This window comes from Macrobrachium nipponense, chromosome 23 (assembly GCF_015104395.2).
Source record: "Macrobrachium nipponense isolate FS-2020 chromosome 23, ASM1510439v2, whole genome shotgun sequence".
Lineage (NCBI taxonomy): Eukaryota > Metazoa > Arthropoda > Malacostraca > Decapoda > Palaemonidae > Macrobrachium > Macrobrachium nipponense.
The window spans coordinates 77,778,587-77,796,372 of NC_061090.1; the positions used below are offsets into that span (position 1 = coordinate 77,778,587).

The following is a 17,786-nucleotide window of genomic DNA, read 5'->3' on the forward strand; positions in this document are numbered from 1 at the left end:
CCTCGCTGGCAACTCTAGTAGCACAAGCAGACTTACATGGCAATAACCACGAAGCCAGCAATGCTAACAGGTGGAACCAAGATGTAAATCATCTGCATGCATTTGTTTCCCAAAATCCTTCTATTCTGTCCCTTCCCACCTCCAACGGTGGGATTCAGCTATATATATATCTGACAGGTAAGTTTCATGAACAAAATGATATTGTTATGATACAATAAAGTTTGTTCATACTTACCTGGCAGATATATATAATTAAGTACCCACCCACCTCCCCTCAGGGGACAGTGGAAATAAAAATTATGAATAGAAAATGGGACTGGTTCCTGATACCCGCCTCCCAGCGGCGGGAATGGGTACTAACCACCTGGCCGACCACTGTGTGTGCCGGAAGTTTTTGAATTTCTGTCGGACTTCAGAAAATACAGCTATATATATATCTGCCAGGTAAGTATGAACAAACTTTATTGTATCATAACAATATCATATTTAATGAGGTTTTCAGCTGAAAATTGTCCTGACTTATCTATTAGATTGTAATTTAATTAATTTTTTTTTTTTTTACTTATTCAACAGGAGCCCGGTGCTGAAGCTATCACTTGACCAGAGTTGCTTCTACCTCCCCATGTGTTTTGTTTTGTTCTTGTATTCCTTTCAAGAATATAGTTTTCACTTGTATTCAACCATCCCATTGCATCATGAAAGAAGAAATTTCTGCTGCAGTATGCTTCATTTCTAAACTCATCCGCCGGAATTCCAATGAAGATGAGGAAAAAATTGAAAAGTTTGAGCAATGTCTGGAAGAACTGTTGAGGGATAGGTTTAGCACTCACTGGCATCCCAGTCAACCTTGGAGAGGACAAGGATATAGGTGTTTAAGGTAAGTCCAACTACCTACTACAGCTGTCAGGTACTTGAAAGTTTTTAGGAGCCCTCTTTGTTTAATGTGAAATGAATGAAGAAATGCCATATTATAAGGAGAAGAGATTTATTTTTCCACCAAGGTCATTTAACAGATTATTTGGGTAAGGTAAGGTGATTGCAATATCAAGTCACCATTTAATTGTTGAGATATTTGTTACTATGGAGACACAAACCATTACCTTTCATATCTGGAGTACCTTTTGTTCACATGCACTGGACCAGCGAACTAACAAAGGGGATACATACTTATGAAGATCAGAAAACGATATTCCCCTTTGCCTGACTTTCCCATTGTTCTGTTCATAACTAGCTGTATTGCTTGTGTGCTCTCTCATTTTATATAAGTAATGTACCAAGTAACTATACGGCTATTACTTTCTAACTATTGTGCCTGCTTGAATTTTGAAATTTATGGTAGAGCTCAATTTGTTTCTGCCAGCCGACAACTGATCATTGGTTGTTTGAGCAGCCTTTGTTGGATTTTGTTTGGCTTATTTAGATATGAATTTTCCCGATTGTGACACATTATGTCTGACACTAGTTTGACTAGTATCTGGTTTTGCTACAGAGGCTGCAATACTAGACTTAATTCAGCCGGATATGACACTTACTCTTATTTTCTGTCATTGTAGAATGCATATGTTCTTTGCTGATCTAACTTGCAAAGAGTGTAGGGACTGGGATCAGGGGAGGTGGAAGACTTAACTACTCATTTAGACAAATTTGAAAGAAATAGAGAAAGGCAGCTGCTAGAGCCAAAGCTAGGGGTTCTGCTAGCCAGGGTTCTCCTAAAATGTCATAACTGCTCTTTCTATGCTTGTTACTGTTTTTTTCCGTTATGACCAGTCCTCTGACTTTTCCAGCAACGCTGTTATGTAGCTCCTAACCTTCCGAACCCAAAGCCATCGCCAGTCTTGAAGCCAGGATAGACCCAAAGTTTAGTCTTGGTTAATACTGTATCCCAAATTGGGGCTTCAGTCACAGGTCTCAAGGACAAGATGAGTGCTAATGATCATGGCGCAAATGTAGTGTCAGTTGAGGAGGTAACTACTTGTCCCACCAATACTGCCAGGCGAAGGTCCATGTCAAACTCCCCTAGACCTGGGAAGAGGCAAACTGGAGGTCCAAGGGAGGTCAGTGGGATTTCCTTACAAGTTGTTGCTCCCTTGACTGAGCCTGTTGTACGTATGTGGATCCCAGGACTTGGTGGACAGCCACTGGAAAGGCATCCAACTGGGAGTGCATGCTTTATCATCCAGTGATTCGGACTCCAGTGCGGAGAGGGGACACAGTGGGCCCTTTTTGGGTGCATCCATGCCATTTAAAAGGCATGTATCCACTGCTTAATGTGCTTCCCCACTTCCGTGTAATCAGACCAAAGAATAGGAGCAGTCCCAAGCCTTCCTGTAGCCTTTGGGACAACCCCAGTCATTCATCTCTCGCTGGTTTGGTGATAGAGCACCAGTGATTGGCACCAAAGCGAGCTTCATTTTCTAAGAAGTGTTCCAAGCACCTGGTGGGGTCCGAGCGCCCGACAGAATCCAAGCACCTAGAGGGATCCAAGTGCCCTTCGGGATATGAGGAGCCAGGGAGAACTTATTCAAGCGCCCAGTGTACGAGTCAGTGTCTGATTATTTGCCTGTGCACGTGTACCCATCGGTGTCTGTCCATTCACCTGCCAGCTTGGCACCAGTATCTGCCAAGCATTTGGCACTACACTCTGGGCACCAAATGCCCCTTTTCAGTCAGGCTCCAAGCATTTGTATACCCCTACAGAGTCGTCTGGACAGTACTCTGGATCTCATGCAGAAGCTTCCAAGTACATTGACTCAGGAACCTTCAGACATTGCTCCTTCTCCTATTTCTTCTGGTGAAGAAGACATCGAACAGGAACAGCCTTCTTTGTCGTATGCGGTTCTCTTGAAGTACGTCCTGTTCTGTTACTTGTCATTCTCTCCAGCAACCCTGTCATCTCCCAGTTCAGCTTTCTTGATAGCCTGCAGAGTCTTCCAGGCTGCCCAGGATGGTCCTATCCTCCTCATCAAAGAAAGCCCTATCAAGTATGGGGGGTTGGTTGACAGAGAAGCGGGATCTTGGCAAGGCTTGTTGAAAAGGGGATGTCTCATACGTCACTGGGGAAGTTCCTTCTTTGGGACTTTCTGTCTCCTCCCAAGGGGACTTCTCCAGCCTAATTGCTTCAGCACATAGATCAGTGTTTTCCTCCTCCTAGATCTCGTTCAAATTTTCAGAACTGGGCCATTCAGTGCGGGACATTAAAGGTCTTTGAGATCTTCAGTTTTTCAGATTGGACAGTGGGTGCCTTAGCCAAGAAGTTTGAAGATTGCACCATGCTTCGAGAATTTTTCTGCGTACTGGTTATGAGTCTTCTCATGCACAAATAAGACAATTAAGGATGGCTCACAAGAACTGGCTGCTTTATTTGCAGTGGGAGTTCTCAAGAAAAGAGAGCCATGATGTTCTTTTACCACATAGGGTCACTCCCTCCCAAAGGTCAACTCTTCTCTTTTTGCCTGGGACTGTTTAATCCTGTTTCCCTTTGCTACAGTCAAACAGCAGCAGAGTTGCAAAAGAAGCCCTAAGGAGTCGGGACATGGTCCTATAATCTCCTTTAGTTCAAGGACAGTCTCATTGTTGCAACAGCAGCCCTTTCAAGGCAACAGAACAAAGGTCCAGCCCTGTCTGGACACGAACCTTCGGTCAGTTCATTCAGTTATGAAGCCATCTGTCAAGCCCTCCTCTCTCAAGTGAGGATCCTGTCCTCTGTGTTCGGTAGGAGCCAGTCTTCTCCACTTTTGGAGCAAGTGGGAAGCCAGAAATGCAGAGCCATGGGTTTTAAAAGTATTCAGAGGGATATTCCATCCCATTCAGGGAGAAACCTCCCTTAGTGTCCTGCATCTGCTTAGCAGCTTAGTTGGTAGGCTTGGAGAGGTTTTTGGCCTTGTCCCAAGAAGTCTTGTTTCTGCTCAGGAAGAGAGCTGTAGAGGTGGTCAAAGACTTATGCATGGAAGGTTTTCACAACCGTTTGTTTGTCATTCCCACATCATCAGGAGGTTGGAGGCCTGACCTTGACTTCAGCACCCTGATTGTGTTAGTTCAAATAACAAAATTCAAGATGGAAACAAACTGTTCAGTTCTGTCAGCCATTCACTGTTGTGGCCAGATTGAAAGTAAAGAAACAAAGGGCAGATGGTTTCAAGTAAAAATATGTTAAGGGTATTCAGACGAAATTTTCTTTATTACTAATTTATTCTAGAATTACACACAACCAGACAATGGAATTTTGACCCTTAACAACTCAAGGTTTCCAAATTCAGAGCAAATTAAAAAATGTAGATACATATGCATGAAATACAGTGCAACTATTTTCTAAGAAAAATATGGAATTTTTAAGGAAAATATACCACTTTCATGCCCCCCATACCAATTTTCTACAACTTCTTAATCTAAGAAACCAAACTAAAAACAAACTGTGAACTTTGAATATCGGAAGGATTACCCTGCATCTGCAAAGTAATATAGAGAAAAACTGTATACTACAGTATCTGCAATTCATTATACAGGCAGTTCCCGGTTATCGTGGGGGGAGGGGGCCATAACTCTATTATCAGCACAGATAACCTGAAATTGGCCATTATGGCACCAGAAATCTGCAATTTTTGGTTCGCACTAGACAAGCCCATAAAACTGGATTACTGATAACTGGGGAGTGCCTTTTTATTTAAAAAAAAACAAAAAAAAAAAACTACATCAAGGTGTGTACAGTGGAACCTTGGCTTTCGTACATAATCCATTCCAGAACCTACCATGAAAACCGAAACAATATTTCCCATAAGGAATAGTGTAAATACAATTAACCCTCTTACGCCGAAGCGGTAAAAAAAAATTGTCTCCTGTGTGCCGGAGGTGTTTCGGAGTGAGCGCGGAAGCGGAAAAAATATTTTTTTTCAAAAAATCACAGCGCGCTTAGTTTTCAAGATTAAGAGTTCATTTATGGCTCCTTTTTTTGTCATTGGCTGAAGTTTAGTATGCAACCATCAGAAATGAAAAAACTTATCTTTATCATATATAAATAATGCGATATATGATAGCGCAAAAACAAAATGTCATATATAATTGTATTCAAATCGCGCTGTGCGCAAAACGGTTAAAGGTAACAAGTTACTTTTTTTGTTGTTGTAATGTACACTAAATTGCGATCATTTTGGTATACAACACATTGTATAACAATAAAAGCAACACAGAGAAAATATTATCACAAAATAATGCATGAATTCGTAACGCGCGAACGTAAACTAATATTTTTTTCAAAAATTCACCATAAATCCAAATATTGTCCTAGAGACTTCCAATTTCTTTCAAAATGAAGACAAATGATTGAATATTACTATACTGTAAGAGTTTTAGCTTACAATTGCAGTTTTCGACCATATCTGACGAGTTAAAGTTGACAGAATGTAGAATTTTTTTATATATATATATTTTTTATATGCAATTATTTCGGAAATAAGAAAAGCTACAACCTTAAAATATTTTTCGTTTTATTCTACATGAAATTGCGCACATTTTCATATATAAAACTCTATGAAATGCCTAAACGGAGCAAATATTCCGAGAATGGTACGTACGTATTTCGGAGATTTGTGGCGGAGAATCCTCGCGCAGAGAGAAGGAAAGATTTTTTTTAAAATTCACCATTAATCTAAATATTTTGCTAGAGACTTCGAATTTGTTTCAAGATGAAGATAAATGACTGAATATTACTAGACTGTAAGAGTTTTAGCTTACAATTGCGTTTTTCGACCATTTTGGTAGAGTCAAAGTTGACCGAACATGGTTTTTTTTCTATTTATCGTGATTTATATGCAAATATTTCAAAAATGAGAAAAGCTACAACCTTCAATTATTTGTTGTTGTATTCTACATGAAATTGTGCACATTTTCATATATAAAACTTTATGTAACGGCTAATTTAAAATGGTGCAAACATTACCACAATCGCACATATGATTTTTTCGGAAGAGTTACCGCGCGGACGTAAAGAAAATGTTATTTTTTTCCTAAATTCACCATAAATCGAAATATTGTGCTAGAGACTTCCAATTTGTTGCAAAATGAAGGTAAATGCTTGAATATTACTAGAATATAAGCGTTTTAGCTTACAAATTGCGTTTTCGACCATTTCGGTAGCGTCAAAGTTGACCGAAGGTTGAAATTTTGGCAATTATCGTTATTTATATGAAAATATCTCAAAACTGATAAAAGCTACAATTATAAGTATTTTTCTGGGCTCAGCTCGTGTCGCTGCGCGAAATATCCTTTAATCTATTATTTCTAGGGTAAATGTACTAACACATACCAGAGAATAAATAAATAAAGAAAAAAGGTCAGTATAACTGACTCGCTCACCCTCCAAGAGGGTGTCGGTATGAACACTATGGCGAGTGAGACCACTACCACGAGCCAAATGCCAATAGAACTCCCCCACTACAAAATCCCTCCAAGAGGAGAGCGACCCACAGAGCGTGGCAGCAACTACTACTACTACTCCATCCCATGCTGCCGACTGCTGCGCCTCTGGTGGCCATCCTTTTCAGTTAGCGCACACGATTCACACGTGCCCTTTTTTACTCGGTGGTTTTGTGCCCTTTTCTTTGGATTTATTTACCATGGAGCGTGCAGCCATCGCAGCAGCTAAGTTAAGTACTCAGTGTTTATTGCTATTTGGTTTTTTCCGGCCCTGAGCCTGTATTTGCCGTTTTTTAGGTATAAATACGAACTCTAGGTCGGAAGCATGGCAGCATGGTTCTGCCTCGTGGTGGGTTCGTTCTTGGTCGCCCATACCCAGAACATCCCCTTACTTAAGCTACGCTCTGTTTCTATTATCCGCTTTGTTTAGGGTACGGTCTACACGGTTTTGTCATGCATGCATGTCTTTTACCTTATGTAGGCCCCTTCCATCCAGACCCTAGCCACGGCTCTTAGTATCGGCCTCGGCTAGCTTTGAGTGGTAGACTTGCCTTCGGGTTAGTCGTACACTCCTGGATTTTTTCTCCTACTATGTTGTTTTCTTTCTTTCATTATTATTCATTTGATTTATTTATATGATATTTGTTTAGGTTAGTTAGGCGTCTGGCTTGCTTAGCCTAGGTTATGGCCCATAGGGCCTATATGCTACCGCTCTTCAGTTCGGTTGCTTCCCGATAGCATCTCTCTGATCAGTTGGTTATGTTTCTAGGCTTAGTTGTCTTTTGTTTGGTTCTTACCGCCCCGTGGTCACTACGTGATCACGAGGCAGCCAGACGCCTGTCCAGTCACCTTCCCCCCCTCCCGCTCTTTCTATAGAGTCGGTGGGTCGGTCTTCCCATGCTCGCTCCGCATACCCGAGCCTGCCTCCCTTTCTCCCCCCAGGCGGAGGGAGTAGAGGGACGGGACAGACCCAGACTGGACTCGACCTCTCCGGCTTCTCGGTCCGGCCGGATGGTAAGGTGGGGGGGGACTGGCCTTTCCCCCCTCCGTAGCTACCCCGTCGCTCCGTTACTAGCCCGAGTCTGTATGTCCTCTCGCTCTTTCCCACCTTACTAGGGCTCCTTTACCACCGGAGACCTGGCATCCAGCGGAAAGGTGCTAGTCCACCCAGCAGGGTGGACCGGAGCATACAGTTGGTCCCTTCTAACCACTCCGTCTCGCTGAGTTACAACACTCCGCCACGCACGGGACTTAGTCCGGTACGTTCGAGTTTTTAGGTTTAAGATCTTTTATGTTAAACTAGTAAGTTTATCTTAAGTACCTTAAACCACCCCCCCCCCCCCTCCCTTACCTGTCTCACCGGATCTCTCCGGGGTTATAGCCTATTCAGGCGATAAGGGAGGGGTTATGCCCAAATTTTTTCCGAGCTCCGGCATGCAACGGAGTTCTTCTGTCCTTTGCCTGTAAGTGGATAGTCTTTAAGATACTCATGTGTCTTTTCACTTACAGACCACCACTGTGAGCATCCGGGATGCGCCGCCACACTTCAGGACCCATGTGGACACGAAGTTTGCCGGTCCCATGCTCCATGCGCGACTCCGCACGGGGACATCCAGGTCTGGTACCACGAGACGTGTACCATCTGTTACGATCTGGTGAGCCAGCTCTTAGACGGGGTAAGTATTCCAACTCCGGTAACTGGTCCTCATTTGTTATAGTGCTTAAGTTTTTACATTAATCACCCTAACTTAAGATAAAATTCAGGGGGTCTTATAGCCCCTATAAAATTTTAAGTTAAGCTTTAAATTGGTTTTAGTTTTAAGTTATTCTTAAAATCTAATCAATACCTTCTCTTCCAGGCCCCGGCTGTGAGGGATACCGCACTGGCAACCCTGCGGGCCTGGGTCGGCGGTTTTGGGAAGAACGCCGCCAAGGGTATGCCCTACATCCTTGAGAAGAGGTTGGCGGTACTAATCTTCCCCGGAGGCAAGGCTACAGGCTACGTGACCCAGCAGAGGCGGCCCCGACTATCGCTTTCATCCAGCAACAGCTGGCTGCCTCGTTGACGGACCAAGGCCAGGACATCTCCTCGAAGTCGCGACGCTTGATATCAATGTGGAACCTATGGTAGGTGTAGACGACCTGTTGGTCGAGGTAGGTACGTTGGACACCCAAGGGATGCCCTTGGGTGCAACTGGTTCTTCTACCCCTGCAACCTCTCCATCCTTCCAAGGCTTTACAGGTAATGAACTGTATACTTCTCCTGACGCTTCAGTTAGACCCAAGGTCAAGGGTCAAACAGTGAAAACCTTGACGAAGACGTCGTCGTCGTCTAAGAAGACGGCTTCGGCGTCATCTTCTTCTCGTAAGTCTCCGGCTAAAAACCCCGGAGCAGAGAGATCTAAAGCTTCTGGGTCCGGCTCTAAGTCTTCGAGGAGTAGATCCTCCAGGGAGAGATCTCACACTCCAGCGGAGTCGTCAGTTCCGCTACCCTTGGTTCCGATTCAGAGCCACCCTTCCACCTCCGCAGCAGCTCCGGCTTTGGATTCCAACGCTGGTCTGTTACAACAAGTGGGCGATCTGGTTGGGTCTCTGAAAAATAGCATGGAACAAATGATCTCTCGGTTGTCTGATAGGATTACCTCTCAGGACAACATTATAGCCGGACTGAGCCAAGCTCCTCTAGCCTCTCCTCCACCTTTCAACACAGGTGGAGCCCAGCTACCCCCGTATGACTCTCTACCTCCGTTCTCAATGAACAACCCTTGGAGAGTAGCGTCATACGCCCCCTTCCAGGACGGGCTTATCTCTATCCCGGAATGTGGAACTCGGAGGATTGAGGACTTCGAGTTCTACCCGGAAGACCTTCAGCCTCCGTTCATCGGCTACGCCAGGCTCACCGCCTCAGCCATGACTCGGGATGATAAAGTACCAAAGGAGACAGTCCTCTATTCACGTTTGACCAGGCTCAGAGAGAATGGGCTCAGGTGTCTAGAGGACATGGATTGTTCCAACACGAAAATCCAACCCTTTAAGAGTCCGTTTACGATCTTTACGATGGAAGAGAGTACCCCGCTCCCTTTCTTGACAAAGATCGCGACAACTACTATTCCAGCAGCCCAGAAGGGGGATTCCATGCCTCAACTGAAGGAAGCAGATCCTACATCTCCTTTACTTCCTTCAGCCGGTGAATTGTGGGAAGATTTACCTAACACCTTCTCAGCTGGCAAAACTCCAAAACCAGACTGTGCTATGGAGCAGTTTGGTGAGAAGCTACCTAGGCTTCCAGATAGCCTTATTCAGGCAGAATTCGATGCCAAGTCACGGTTAGCCAGGTCTATTAATTCCATGGCTATGACCGAGGTGGCTACCATTGCCTATGGGTCGGAGCCACTCTTCAAGCTTCTTACCAAATCTTTGACTCAAACGGTGCAGTCGGATATGTTTGAGTTCGCCACTGCCAGGACGAATTGTAGGAAACATGTCCTACAAGAAGCGACAATTCGACACGAGCCGAATAAGTTGCTTACGTCAAGCATCTGGGGAGCAGACCTCTTCCCAGAAGCGATGGTGAAGGAGGTTCAGTCAGAGGCTACGAGACTGAACCAGAGCCTTAAAGACCGTTGGGGTCTTACGGCCAAGAGACGACAGGATCAAGCCGGTAAGGGTAAGGCTCAAAGGAAACCTAGACGTTTCCAGCCCTACCAGAAGAAGCAGCCACGCTTCTCTCAGCAAGTTCCGGCTGTTCCCTTAGTGCAAACAGCCCAACCTTCCACCTCAAAGGCTCAGTCGCAGCCGATTTATGTTATCTCCCCTCAGCCTCCACCGCCCTCCACCTCTTACGCCCTCTCTCCAGCCTACAACCAGGTCTTCGAGGGTCAAGCTTCACAGAAGTATGACCGCTCGGGTAAGGGAGGCAGAGGTAAGCGATTCTTTCGTGGGAGAGGATCGGGAGGTCCCTTTAATAGGGGAAAACATTTCAGGGGAGGCCGAGGAGGCTACCAGAACCAATGAGGAACTTCAGGTAGGAGGGAGGCTGTTTCACTTTCGCCACCGGTGGAACTTCAGCAATTGGGCTCAGAGCATTGTGTCAAAAGGCCTGGGTTGGAGCTGGTTAGCGAACCCACCCCCATCCAGACCTTTCCGCCAACTTCCTTCCAAGGAATTGACGGAGTATGCGGAGGATCTCCTTCAGAAAGGAGCTATAGCGAGAGTCAAAAGGTTAAAATTTCAAGGACGCTTGTTCAGCGTGCCAAAGAAAGGCTCACAAAAAAGAAGGGTAATCTTAGACTTGTCCCGCTTAAACTTAGCCATTCGCTGCGACAAGTTCAAGATGCTCACGATCTCGCAGGTGCGGACCTTACTTCCCCGTGGGGCCGTCACCACCTCTATCGATCTTACCGACGCTTACTATCATATCCCTATTGCAAGACACTTCCGTCCGTATCTGGGCTTCAAGATAGGAGACCAGACATTTTCCTTCAAGGTAGTTCCTTTCGGGCTCAACGTAGCACCCAGGGTGTTTACGAAGCTGGCGGAAGTAGTAGTTCAACAACTAAGATCGCAAGGGGTTATGGTAGTAGCGTATCTCGACGATTGGTTGATCTGGGCTTCAACAGTCGAGGAATGCAACAGAGCAACACTGAAAGTGATTCAGTTCCTGGAATATCTAGGCTTCAAGATAAACAGGACCAAGTCAAGACTCACTCCAGAGTCAAACTTTCAGTGGCTAGGCATTCAATGGAATCTATCCTCCCATACTCTGTCGATTCCATCAACCAAGAGGAAGGAAATAGCGAAGTCAGTCAAGCAATTTCTGAGTCACAAACTGGCGTCAAGAAGAACTCAGGAAAGGATCCTGGGTTCACTCCAGTTTGCATCAGTGACGAACATCCTAATGAAAGCCAAACTGAAAGACCTAACCAGAATCTGGCGCTCACGAGCAAATGTCAGGTCCAGGGACAAATTATCCTCAGTCCCTCTGATTCTAAAGAATCGACTCCGGCCGTGGGCGAAAGTCAAGAACTTGTCGGTGTCAGTGCCCCTTCAGTTTCCTCCACCAGGGATCACCATCCACACGGACGCTTCATTAAGCGGTTGGGGAGGATATTCCCAGTTCAAGAAAGTTCAAGGAACGTGGTCACCTCAGTTCCGTCAGTTCCAATATAAACGTACTGGAAGCAATGGCAGTGTTCTTGACTCTAAAAAGGTTACGTCCGCCAAAGTGCTCCCACATAAAGCTAGTCCTGGACAGCGCAGTGGTAGTACATGTATAAACAGAGGAGGCTCCAAATCACGTCATCTAAATCATGTCATGGTAGCCATCTTCTCCCTGGCGGACAAGTTCAGTTGGCATCTCTCCTCCACTCATATAGCTGGAGTGAGGAACGTCATAGCAGATGCTCTATCCCGATCAGTACCTCTAGAGTCGGAATGGTCACTGGACAACAGTTCGTTCCAATGGATTCTTCAGAGAGTTCCAGGTCTACAGGTGGATCTCTTCGCATCTCAAGCGAACCACAAACTCCCATGTTATGTGGCCCCCAACCTGGACCCTCTGGCCTATGCCACGGACGCCCTGGCTCTAGACTGGAACAACTGGGAGAAGATTTATGTCTTTCCTCCAGTGAATCTTCTCATGAAGGTGTTAAACAAACTCAGGACATTCAAGGGTCAAGTGGCTCTAGTAGCCCCAGACTGGCCGAAGAGCAATTGGTACCCTCTAATTCTGGAACTGGGTCTTCGCCCTCTTCGGATTCCCAATCCCAGGCTCTCCCAGTCAGTTCAAACGAAGACTGTGTTCGCTTCCTCAGGGATTCTCAAAACCCTAACTTTATGGATTTCATGAAGTTTGCAGCAAAAAGGGATGCGAATATTGACCCGCAAAATATTCTCTTCTTGGAATCCGATAAAAGAGATTCAACTTTGAGACAGTATGATGCTGCTGTCAAAAAGTTAGCAACCTTCCTGAGAGAATCAGATATTAGGATCATGACAATCAATTCAGCTATATCCTTTTTCAGATCCTTATTTGAAAAAGGCTTAGCAGCTAGCACGATTACGACAAACAAGTCAGCCTTGAAAAAGATTTTTCAATTTGGTTTCAACATAGACTTGACAGATTCCTACTTCTCGTCTATTCCCAAGGCGTGTGCTAGACTTAGACCTTCTGTAAGGCCTACGTCAGTATCATGGTTCTTAAACGATGTTCTAAAGCTGGCTTCAGAAACCAATAATGACACATGCTCGTTTATAATGCTCTTAAGAAAAACTCTATTTTTATTAAGCTTGGCCTCAGGAGCTAGGATTTCAGAACTGTCGGCTTTATCCAGAGATCCGGATCATATCCAGTTCCTTCCCACAGGGGAAGTGCTACTTTCTCCGGAACGTAGCTTTATAGCTAAGAATGAAGATCCTTTGATGAGGTTGGGAACCATGGAAGGTTCTACCCCTTCCACAAGATGTATCTCTTTGCCCAGTTTCAACCTTACGAGCCTTTCTGTCTAGGACCTCCTCATCCTCATCGGGTCCTCTCTTTAAGAGAGAAAAAGGTGGTACTTTATCTATTAAAGGCATCAGGCAACAAATCCTGTACTTCATTAAACAGGCCAATCCTGACTCTTTCCCAAAAGCACATGATGTCAGGGCAGTAGCCACCTCAATTAACTATTTCCAACATATGAACTTCGATGAGTTGAAAAAAATATACTGGATGGAAATCGCCGACAGTGTTCAAACGTCATTACTTAAAGTCCTTGGAAGCTCTGAAATTTTCAGCAGTAGCAGCGGGTAACATAGTTTCCCCTGACTCCACCTAATCTTTAGTAGAAGAACCAGTCCTCCTTTCTACCTGCCTCACCCAACAGTTCGTCTATTCCTGCCTTGTTCATCTACGGTCACCTTGTGTCTTAGCTGCTTTGTTGATGATGTAGTGGGTGTCCCTTATTTTTTTGCTAGGGGCACTCACAATTGATTATGGATTTTGATCTCTGGATGTCATCCCCTTATTTTTATGCTAGGGGATACATCTTATTTGTAATGTGGTACGCGGGTTTTGTATATTAAGTTATATACATTCCTTTATATATTATTATTGTTGAGTTTGTTTTGTTCAACTTATTATGTTAATTGCTCTGGATTTCTGATACATAGCTTTACACAGATACCATTTTTGCACATATATGCCTTATTACCCCTGTATATATGTAAATTACCTTAAGTTAAGAAATATTATTAGAATTAAGTGTAATTTAAGCAATATTCTATTTTGTATCATTGTGTATATGTATCCTTATTAGCAATTATATTCTTTCAATTTTATTTTACCTTTTATTTGAGACCTTCTTTTATTTTATTAATTTTGTTTACAATCTTGTGCTATTTCTCTGGTACGATTTCGCGCAGCGACACGAGCTGAGCCCAGAAAAGGGATTTTGACGTAAGGAAAAATCTATTTCTGGGCGATTGGCTCGTGTCGCCAGCGAAATCCCGCCCTACCCATCCCATCGCCCAAGATTGTCTGCTAACTTCAGGATGGCCACCAGAGGCGCAGCAGTCGGCAGCATGGGATGGAGTAGTAGTAGTAGTTGCTGCCCACTCTGTGGGTCGGCTCTCCTCTTGGAGGGATTTTGTAGTGGGGGAGTTCTATTGGCATTTGGCTCGTGGTAGTGGTCTCACTCGCCATAGTGTTCATACCGACACCCTCTTGGAGGGTGAGCGAGTCAGTTATACTGACCTTTTTTCTTTATTTATTTATTCTCTGGTATGTGTTAGTACATTTACCCTAGAAATAATAGATTAAAGGATATTTCGCTGGCGACACGAGCCAATCGCCCAGAAATAGATTTTTCCTTACGTCAAAATCCCTTTATTGTTGTATTCTACATAAAAATGCGCACATTTTCATATATAATACTTCATGTAACGGCTAATTTACAATGGTACAAAAATTATGTCAAAGTGACAAAATAATTTTTGAGATGTGTCACAGATACTTTTTAGTGCGGCAAGAAAGAAATTCGCGCTTGCGCGCCTGCGTAACGATTGTAAACAAAACAACACCTTGATCCGTGAACTCCCAGCATCCCCCAAGGCACGTGATTCAAAAGTTTTAGGCTGGTAGGCCTATAAGTATTTTTCCGCGAATTTAAAAAAAAACTTTTGTAAGTCGACGTAAAATACGTCCAGTCAGCACACGGGAGACAAAAAATGTTGACGTAATATACGTCCAGTCGGCGTAAGAGGGTTAATGTGTTCCAGACCCCGAAAAATATTAACAAAAATACATTTATAGGGAATAAACACAGTTTTACATACAGAAAACAATGAGAAATAAATATAAGTGATTACATAATTAAATGAATAAATGAATATTTAAAATCACTCTTACCTTTAGGGAAAATACTTGTTAGCGTATGGAAGACGGAGAGGAGGGGAGAGGGAGGAGGAGAGGTTATTGTTTGGAAAGGGAATCTCCCTCCAGAAGGACTTCAGGTATCAAGGACCTATCTGGGGTTACTTTTCATTTTTTTACTGGCACTTTTTCATTTTTTTACTGGCACTAACTGAGGTTACTTCCCCTCTTTAGTTTTGACTGGCACTAGGACCAGCTTGTAAGTTACTGGACCCCTGTTGCACAGTACAACTCTTTAGAGACATTTGCAAACATGTCCTTCATCCTTGAAGTAGGCACATTATGTAAGCCCATTTGATTTCTGAATTTTTCAAACCAGCCTTAAATTTACCAACAGCAGCACTTGTAGGGATTTTCTCACCGAGATCGGCATGCAACTTCCTCCAACACTTTGCTATGAGTTCTCTCTTAAATTCTGTTGGAACTTTCTTTGGCCCCATGATGGCTTATTTAGCAGTTGCACTCGAATGAAAAAGCACAAAAAGAACAAAAACAACGAACACCAAAGAGGATGGGTCATGAAAGAAGATGGGATGCTTTGTTTTGGCGCTTGATACGGAGCCTGGTCATGTACTGAGCCCCAGATGGAGCGTTTCCGAGTTTACGAAAACCGAGGAAACATACAATAATCGAGACAAAATTTTGTAGAAAAAAAGTCTACAAAAACCGAAACGTACGAAAAGAGAGGAGTGCGAAAACCGAGGTTTGACTGTATACAAAACATATTAGAACACATATGTATATATTTTGCCCTTTACAACATTAGGGTCTTTATATCAGTCAATCAAAGAAATGTGTATCACAACAAAGAAACAGATTAAAACACACATGCAGGTATGTACCATACTAGCTGGAGTGCCTGGTGGCGGGCAACCATAGGCCGGCATTGTTTGAACTGTAACATCATCCTTATTTTTCATCATAGAAGAAATGTAAGAGCATATTTTGAATCCTTGGGAAGTGTTCAATCAGGATAATTTTTATTTTTTCCCTACAACTAATATTAAAAAAGTTAGCATGGCTGGATATCTGGCGGCATATTTGGATCAAAACGGAACCCAGCTGACACCAACCTCTATTATTATTATTTTCCATTGTAGAAGAAAATAAAGAGAATATTTGGAATTCTTGTAAAAAATTCTACCAGAAAAATGCTTTCTTTTTTCTCTATGAGTAACAATAAAGAAATTAGCTTGGCCGGATACCCATGTGGATATCCAGATGGAAACCCATAACATTATTGTTATTTTTCATTGTAGAGGGAAAAGTAAGAACATATTTGAAATCCTTGTGAAAAGTATGATCAGAATAGTGTTTTATTTTTTCTCTGCAAATAATAATAAAGAAGTTGGCATGGCTGGATATCCGGATCAAAACCACTAATATCAACGTTATTTTTCATCGTAGAAGAAAAGTGAGAGCAAATCTTGAATCCTTGTGAAAAGTTCTATCAGATTAGTGCTTTCTTTTTTTCCCTGCAAATAATAATAAAGTTAGCATGGCCTGACAACTGGACAGTTTCTGGATCAAAACCCGTAATATCAAATTTTTTTTCATTGTAGAAGCAAAGTAAGAGGATATTTGGAATCCTTGTGAAAAAGTCTAGCAGAACTATGATTTTTCTTTTTTTTTTTTTTTTTCTTTTCTCTATGAATAATATAAAGGAGTTAGCTGGCTGGATATCCAGAACAAAATTGGTTTTGAAAATTGTACTACCTTAGGATCTTTATACATGGCTGGCATGGTGCTGGGAGAGGAAGCATAGTGGGCTTTCTTTAAAAAGGGAGTCTGGGGGTACATTGCACCTGCAGTACCCACAGTTTTTTAGTGGATTGGGATTGTGGTTTTTATTGCTCTGTAGGTGACAGCGTTGTTTGGTTTTATTCTACTCTACGCCCAGGGCAAGGGCACCCTTTTTAAACTTTGCCAGCCTTCAGAGAACTTCCTTCACTGCGAAGTTCCTATTGAAGTATGATGACCCTTGACTATACCGCCACGCCCACTACAGGTCAAGGTGAGCACTGACCAAAGGCAGCACCCACCTTTCATATCTCTTGCCAGTTAGGGAAACAAGTATTGCGTCAATGCCAGCAACTTTCCCATTTCAAAGTCATTGCCTTTTTGAATGTTTTGGAATAGAATATTTCCATGTATCCCACCTCCATTTAATGTGGAGTCAGCTATGTAATGACTTGGTAAGTTACTTATATAAAAAATGACATTTTCATGATTAAGTTTTATATACATATACTTACCAAGCAATTACATAACTGGAACCCTTCCACCTCCTCTCATATGTACAATAGGGCACAAACAAATTGAAACTTTCTGCTAAGTTGTTCCTGTCGGTCCTTGAAAGTAGGCCACACCTGTCACGTACACAAAACAAAAGGAGCGCTGTTGTGAATTTTGAAATTTTATGCTGCCATGGTTGAAAACCTTATAGCTTTGTAGTTACTTGATAATTACAGTATATATAAAACTTCATTTTATCTTAAAAATATCATATTAAATGTCAGCATTATATTATAGTATTCATCATTGCAAAGTAAATTACGTATAGGATGAATTTTCCTACATTGTTTAATTTGAATGCTTTTGTTAAACTTATGGATATTTAGGGCTGTCTTACATTTTTGTGTCCATTAAAGAATAGGATCAGTTGTAAAACATAGGTCTGAAGGTTAAATAATAAGACTATTATAAAGTTTTCTAAATTTTCAATGCGTGAATTAGTGAATTATATCCTTTTGCAAAGTAAATATATTCACATGACAAGTACATGAGGTTGTTTGGTCTAACTCATTGATATCAAAAATTTATTGAGAATATCAAAAATTTATTGATACTTAGTGAGCATTGTGTATAATGATGTCAAAGAAGTTTGCTATGAATTGGAAAGTTTAGGACCTGGTAAATGTTTGAGTGTCACGAAACTTTACTTGAATGTTGAACCATTTAAAAT

At 42.7% G+C, this 17,786-nt stretch overlaps 1 protein-coding gene across 1 annotated transcript in view; it reads left to right on the forward strand.

Moving 5' to 3' along the window:
- The first annotated feature begins 532 nt into the window (after positions 1-532).
- LOC135201685 (protein BTG4-like) overlaps positions 533-17,786 on the forward strand; it is a 29,007-nt gene continuing 11,753 nt past the window's right edge. The window contains 1 exon segment of the mRNA XM_064230823.1: positions 533-877. Coding sequence (XP_064086893.1) covers positions 696-877 — 182 coding nt within the window. The 5' untranslated portion in view covers positions 533-695.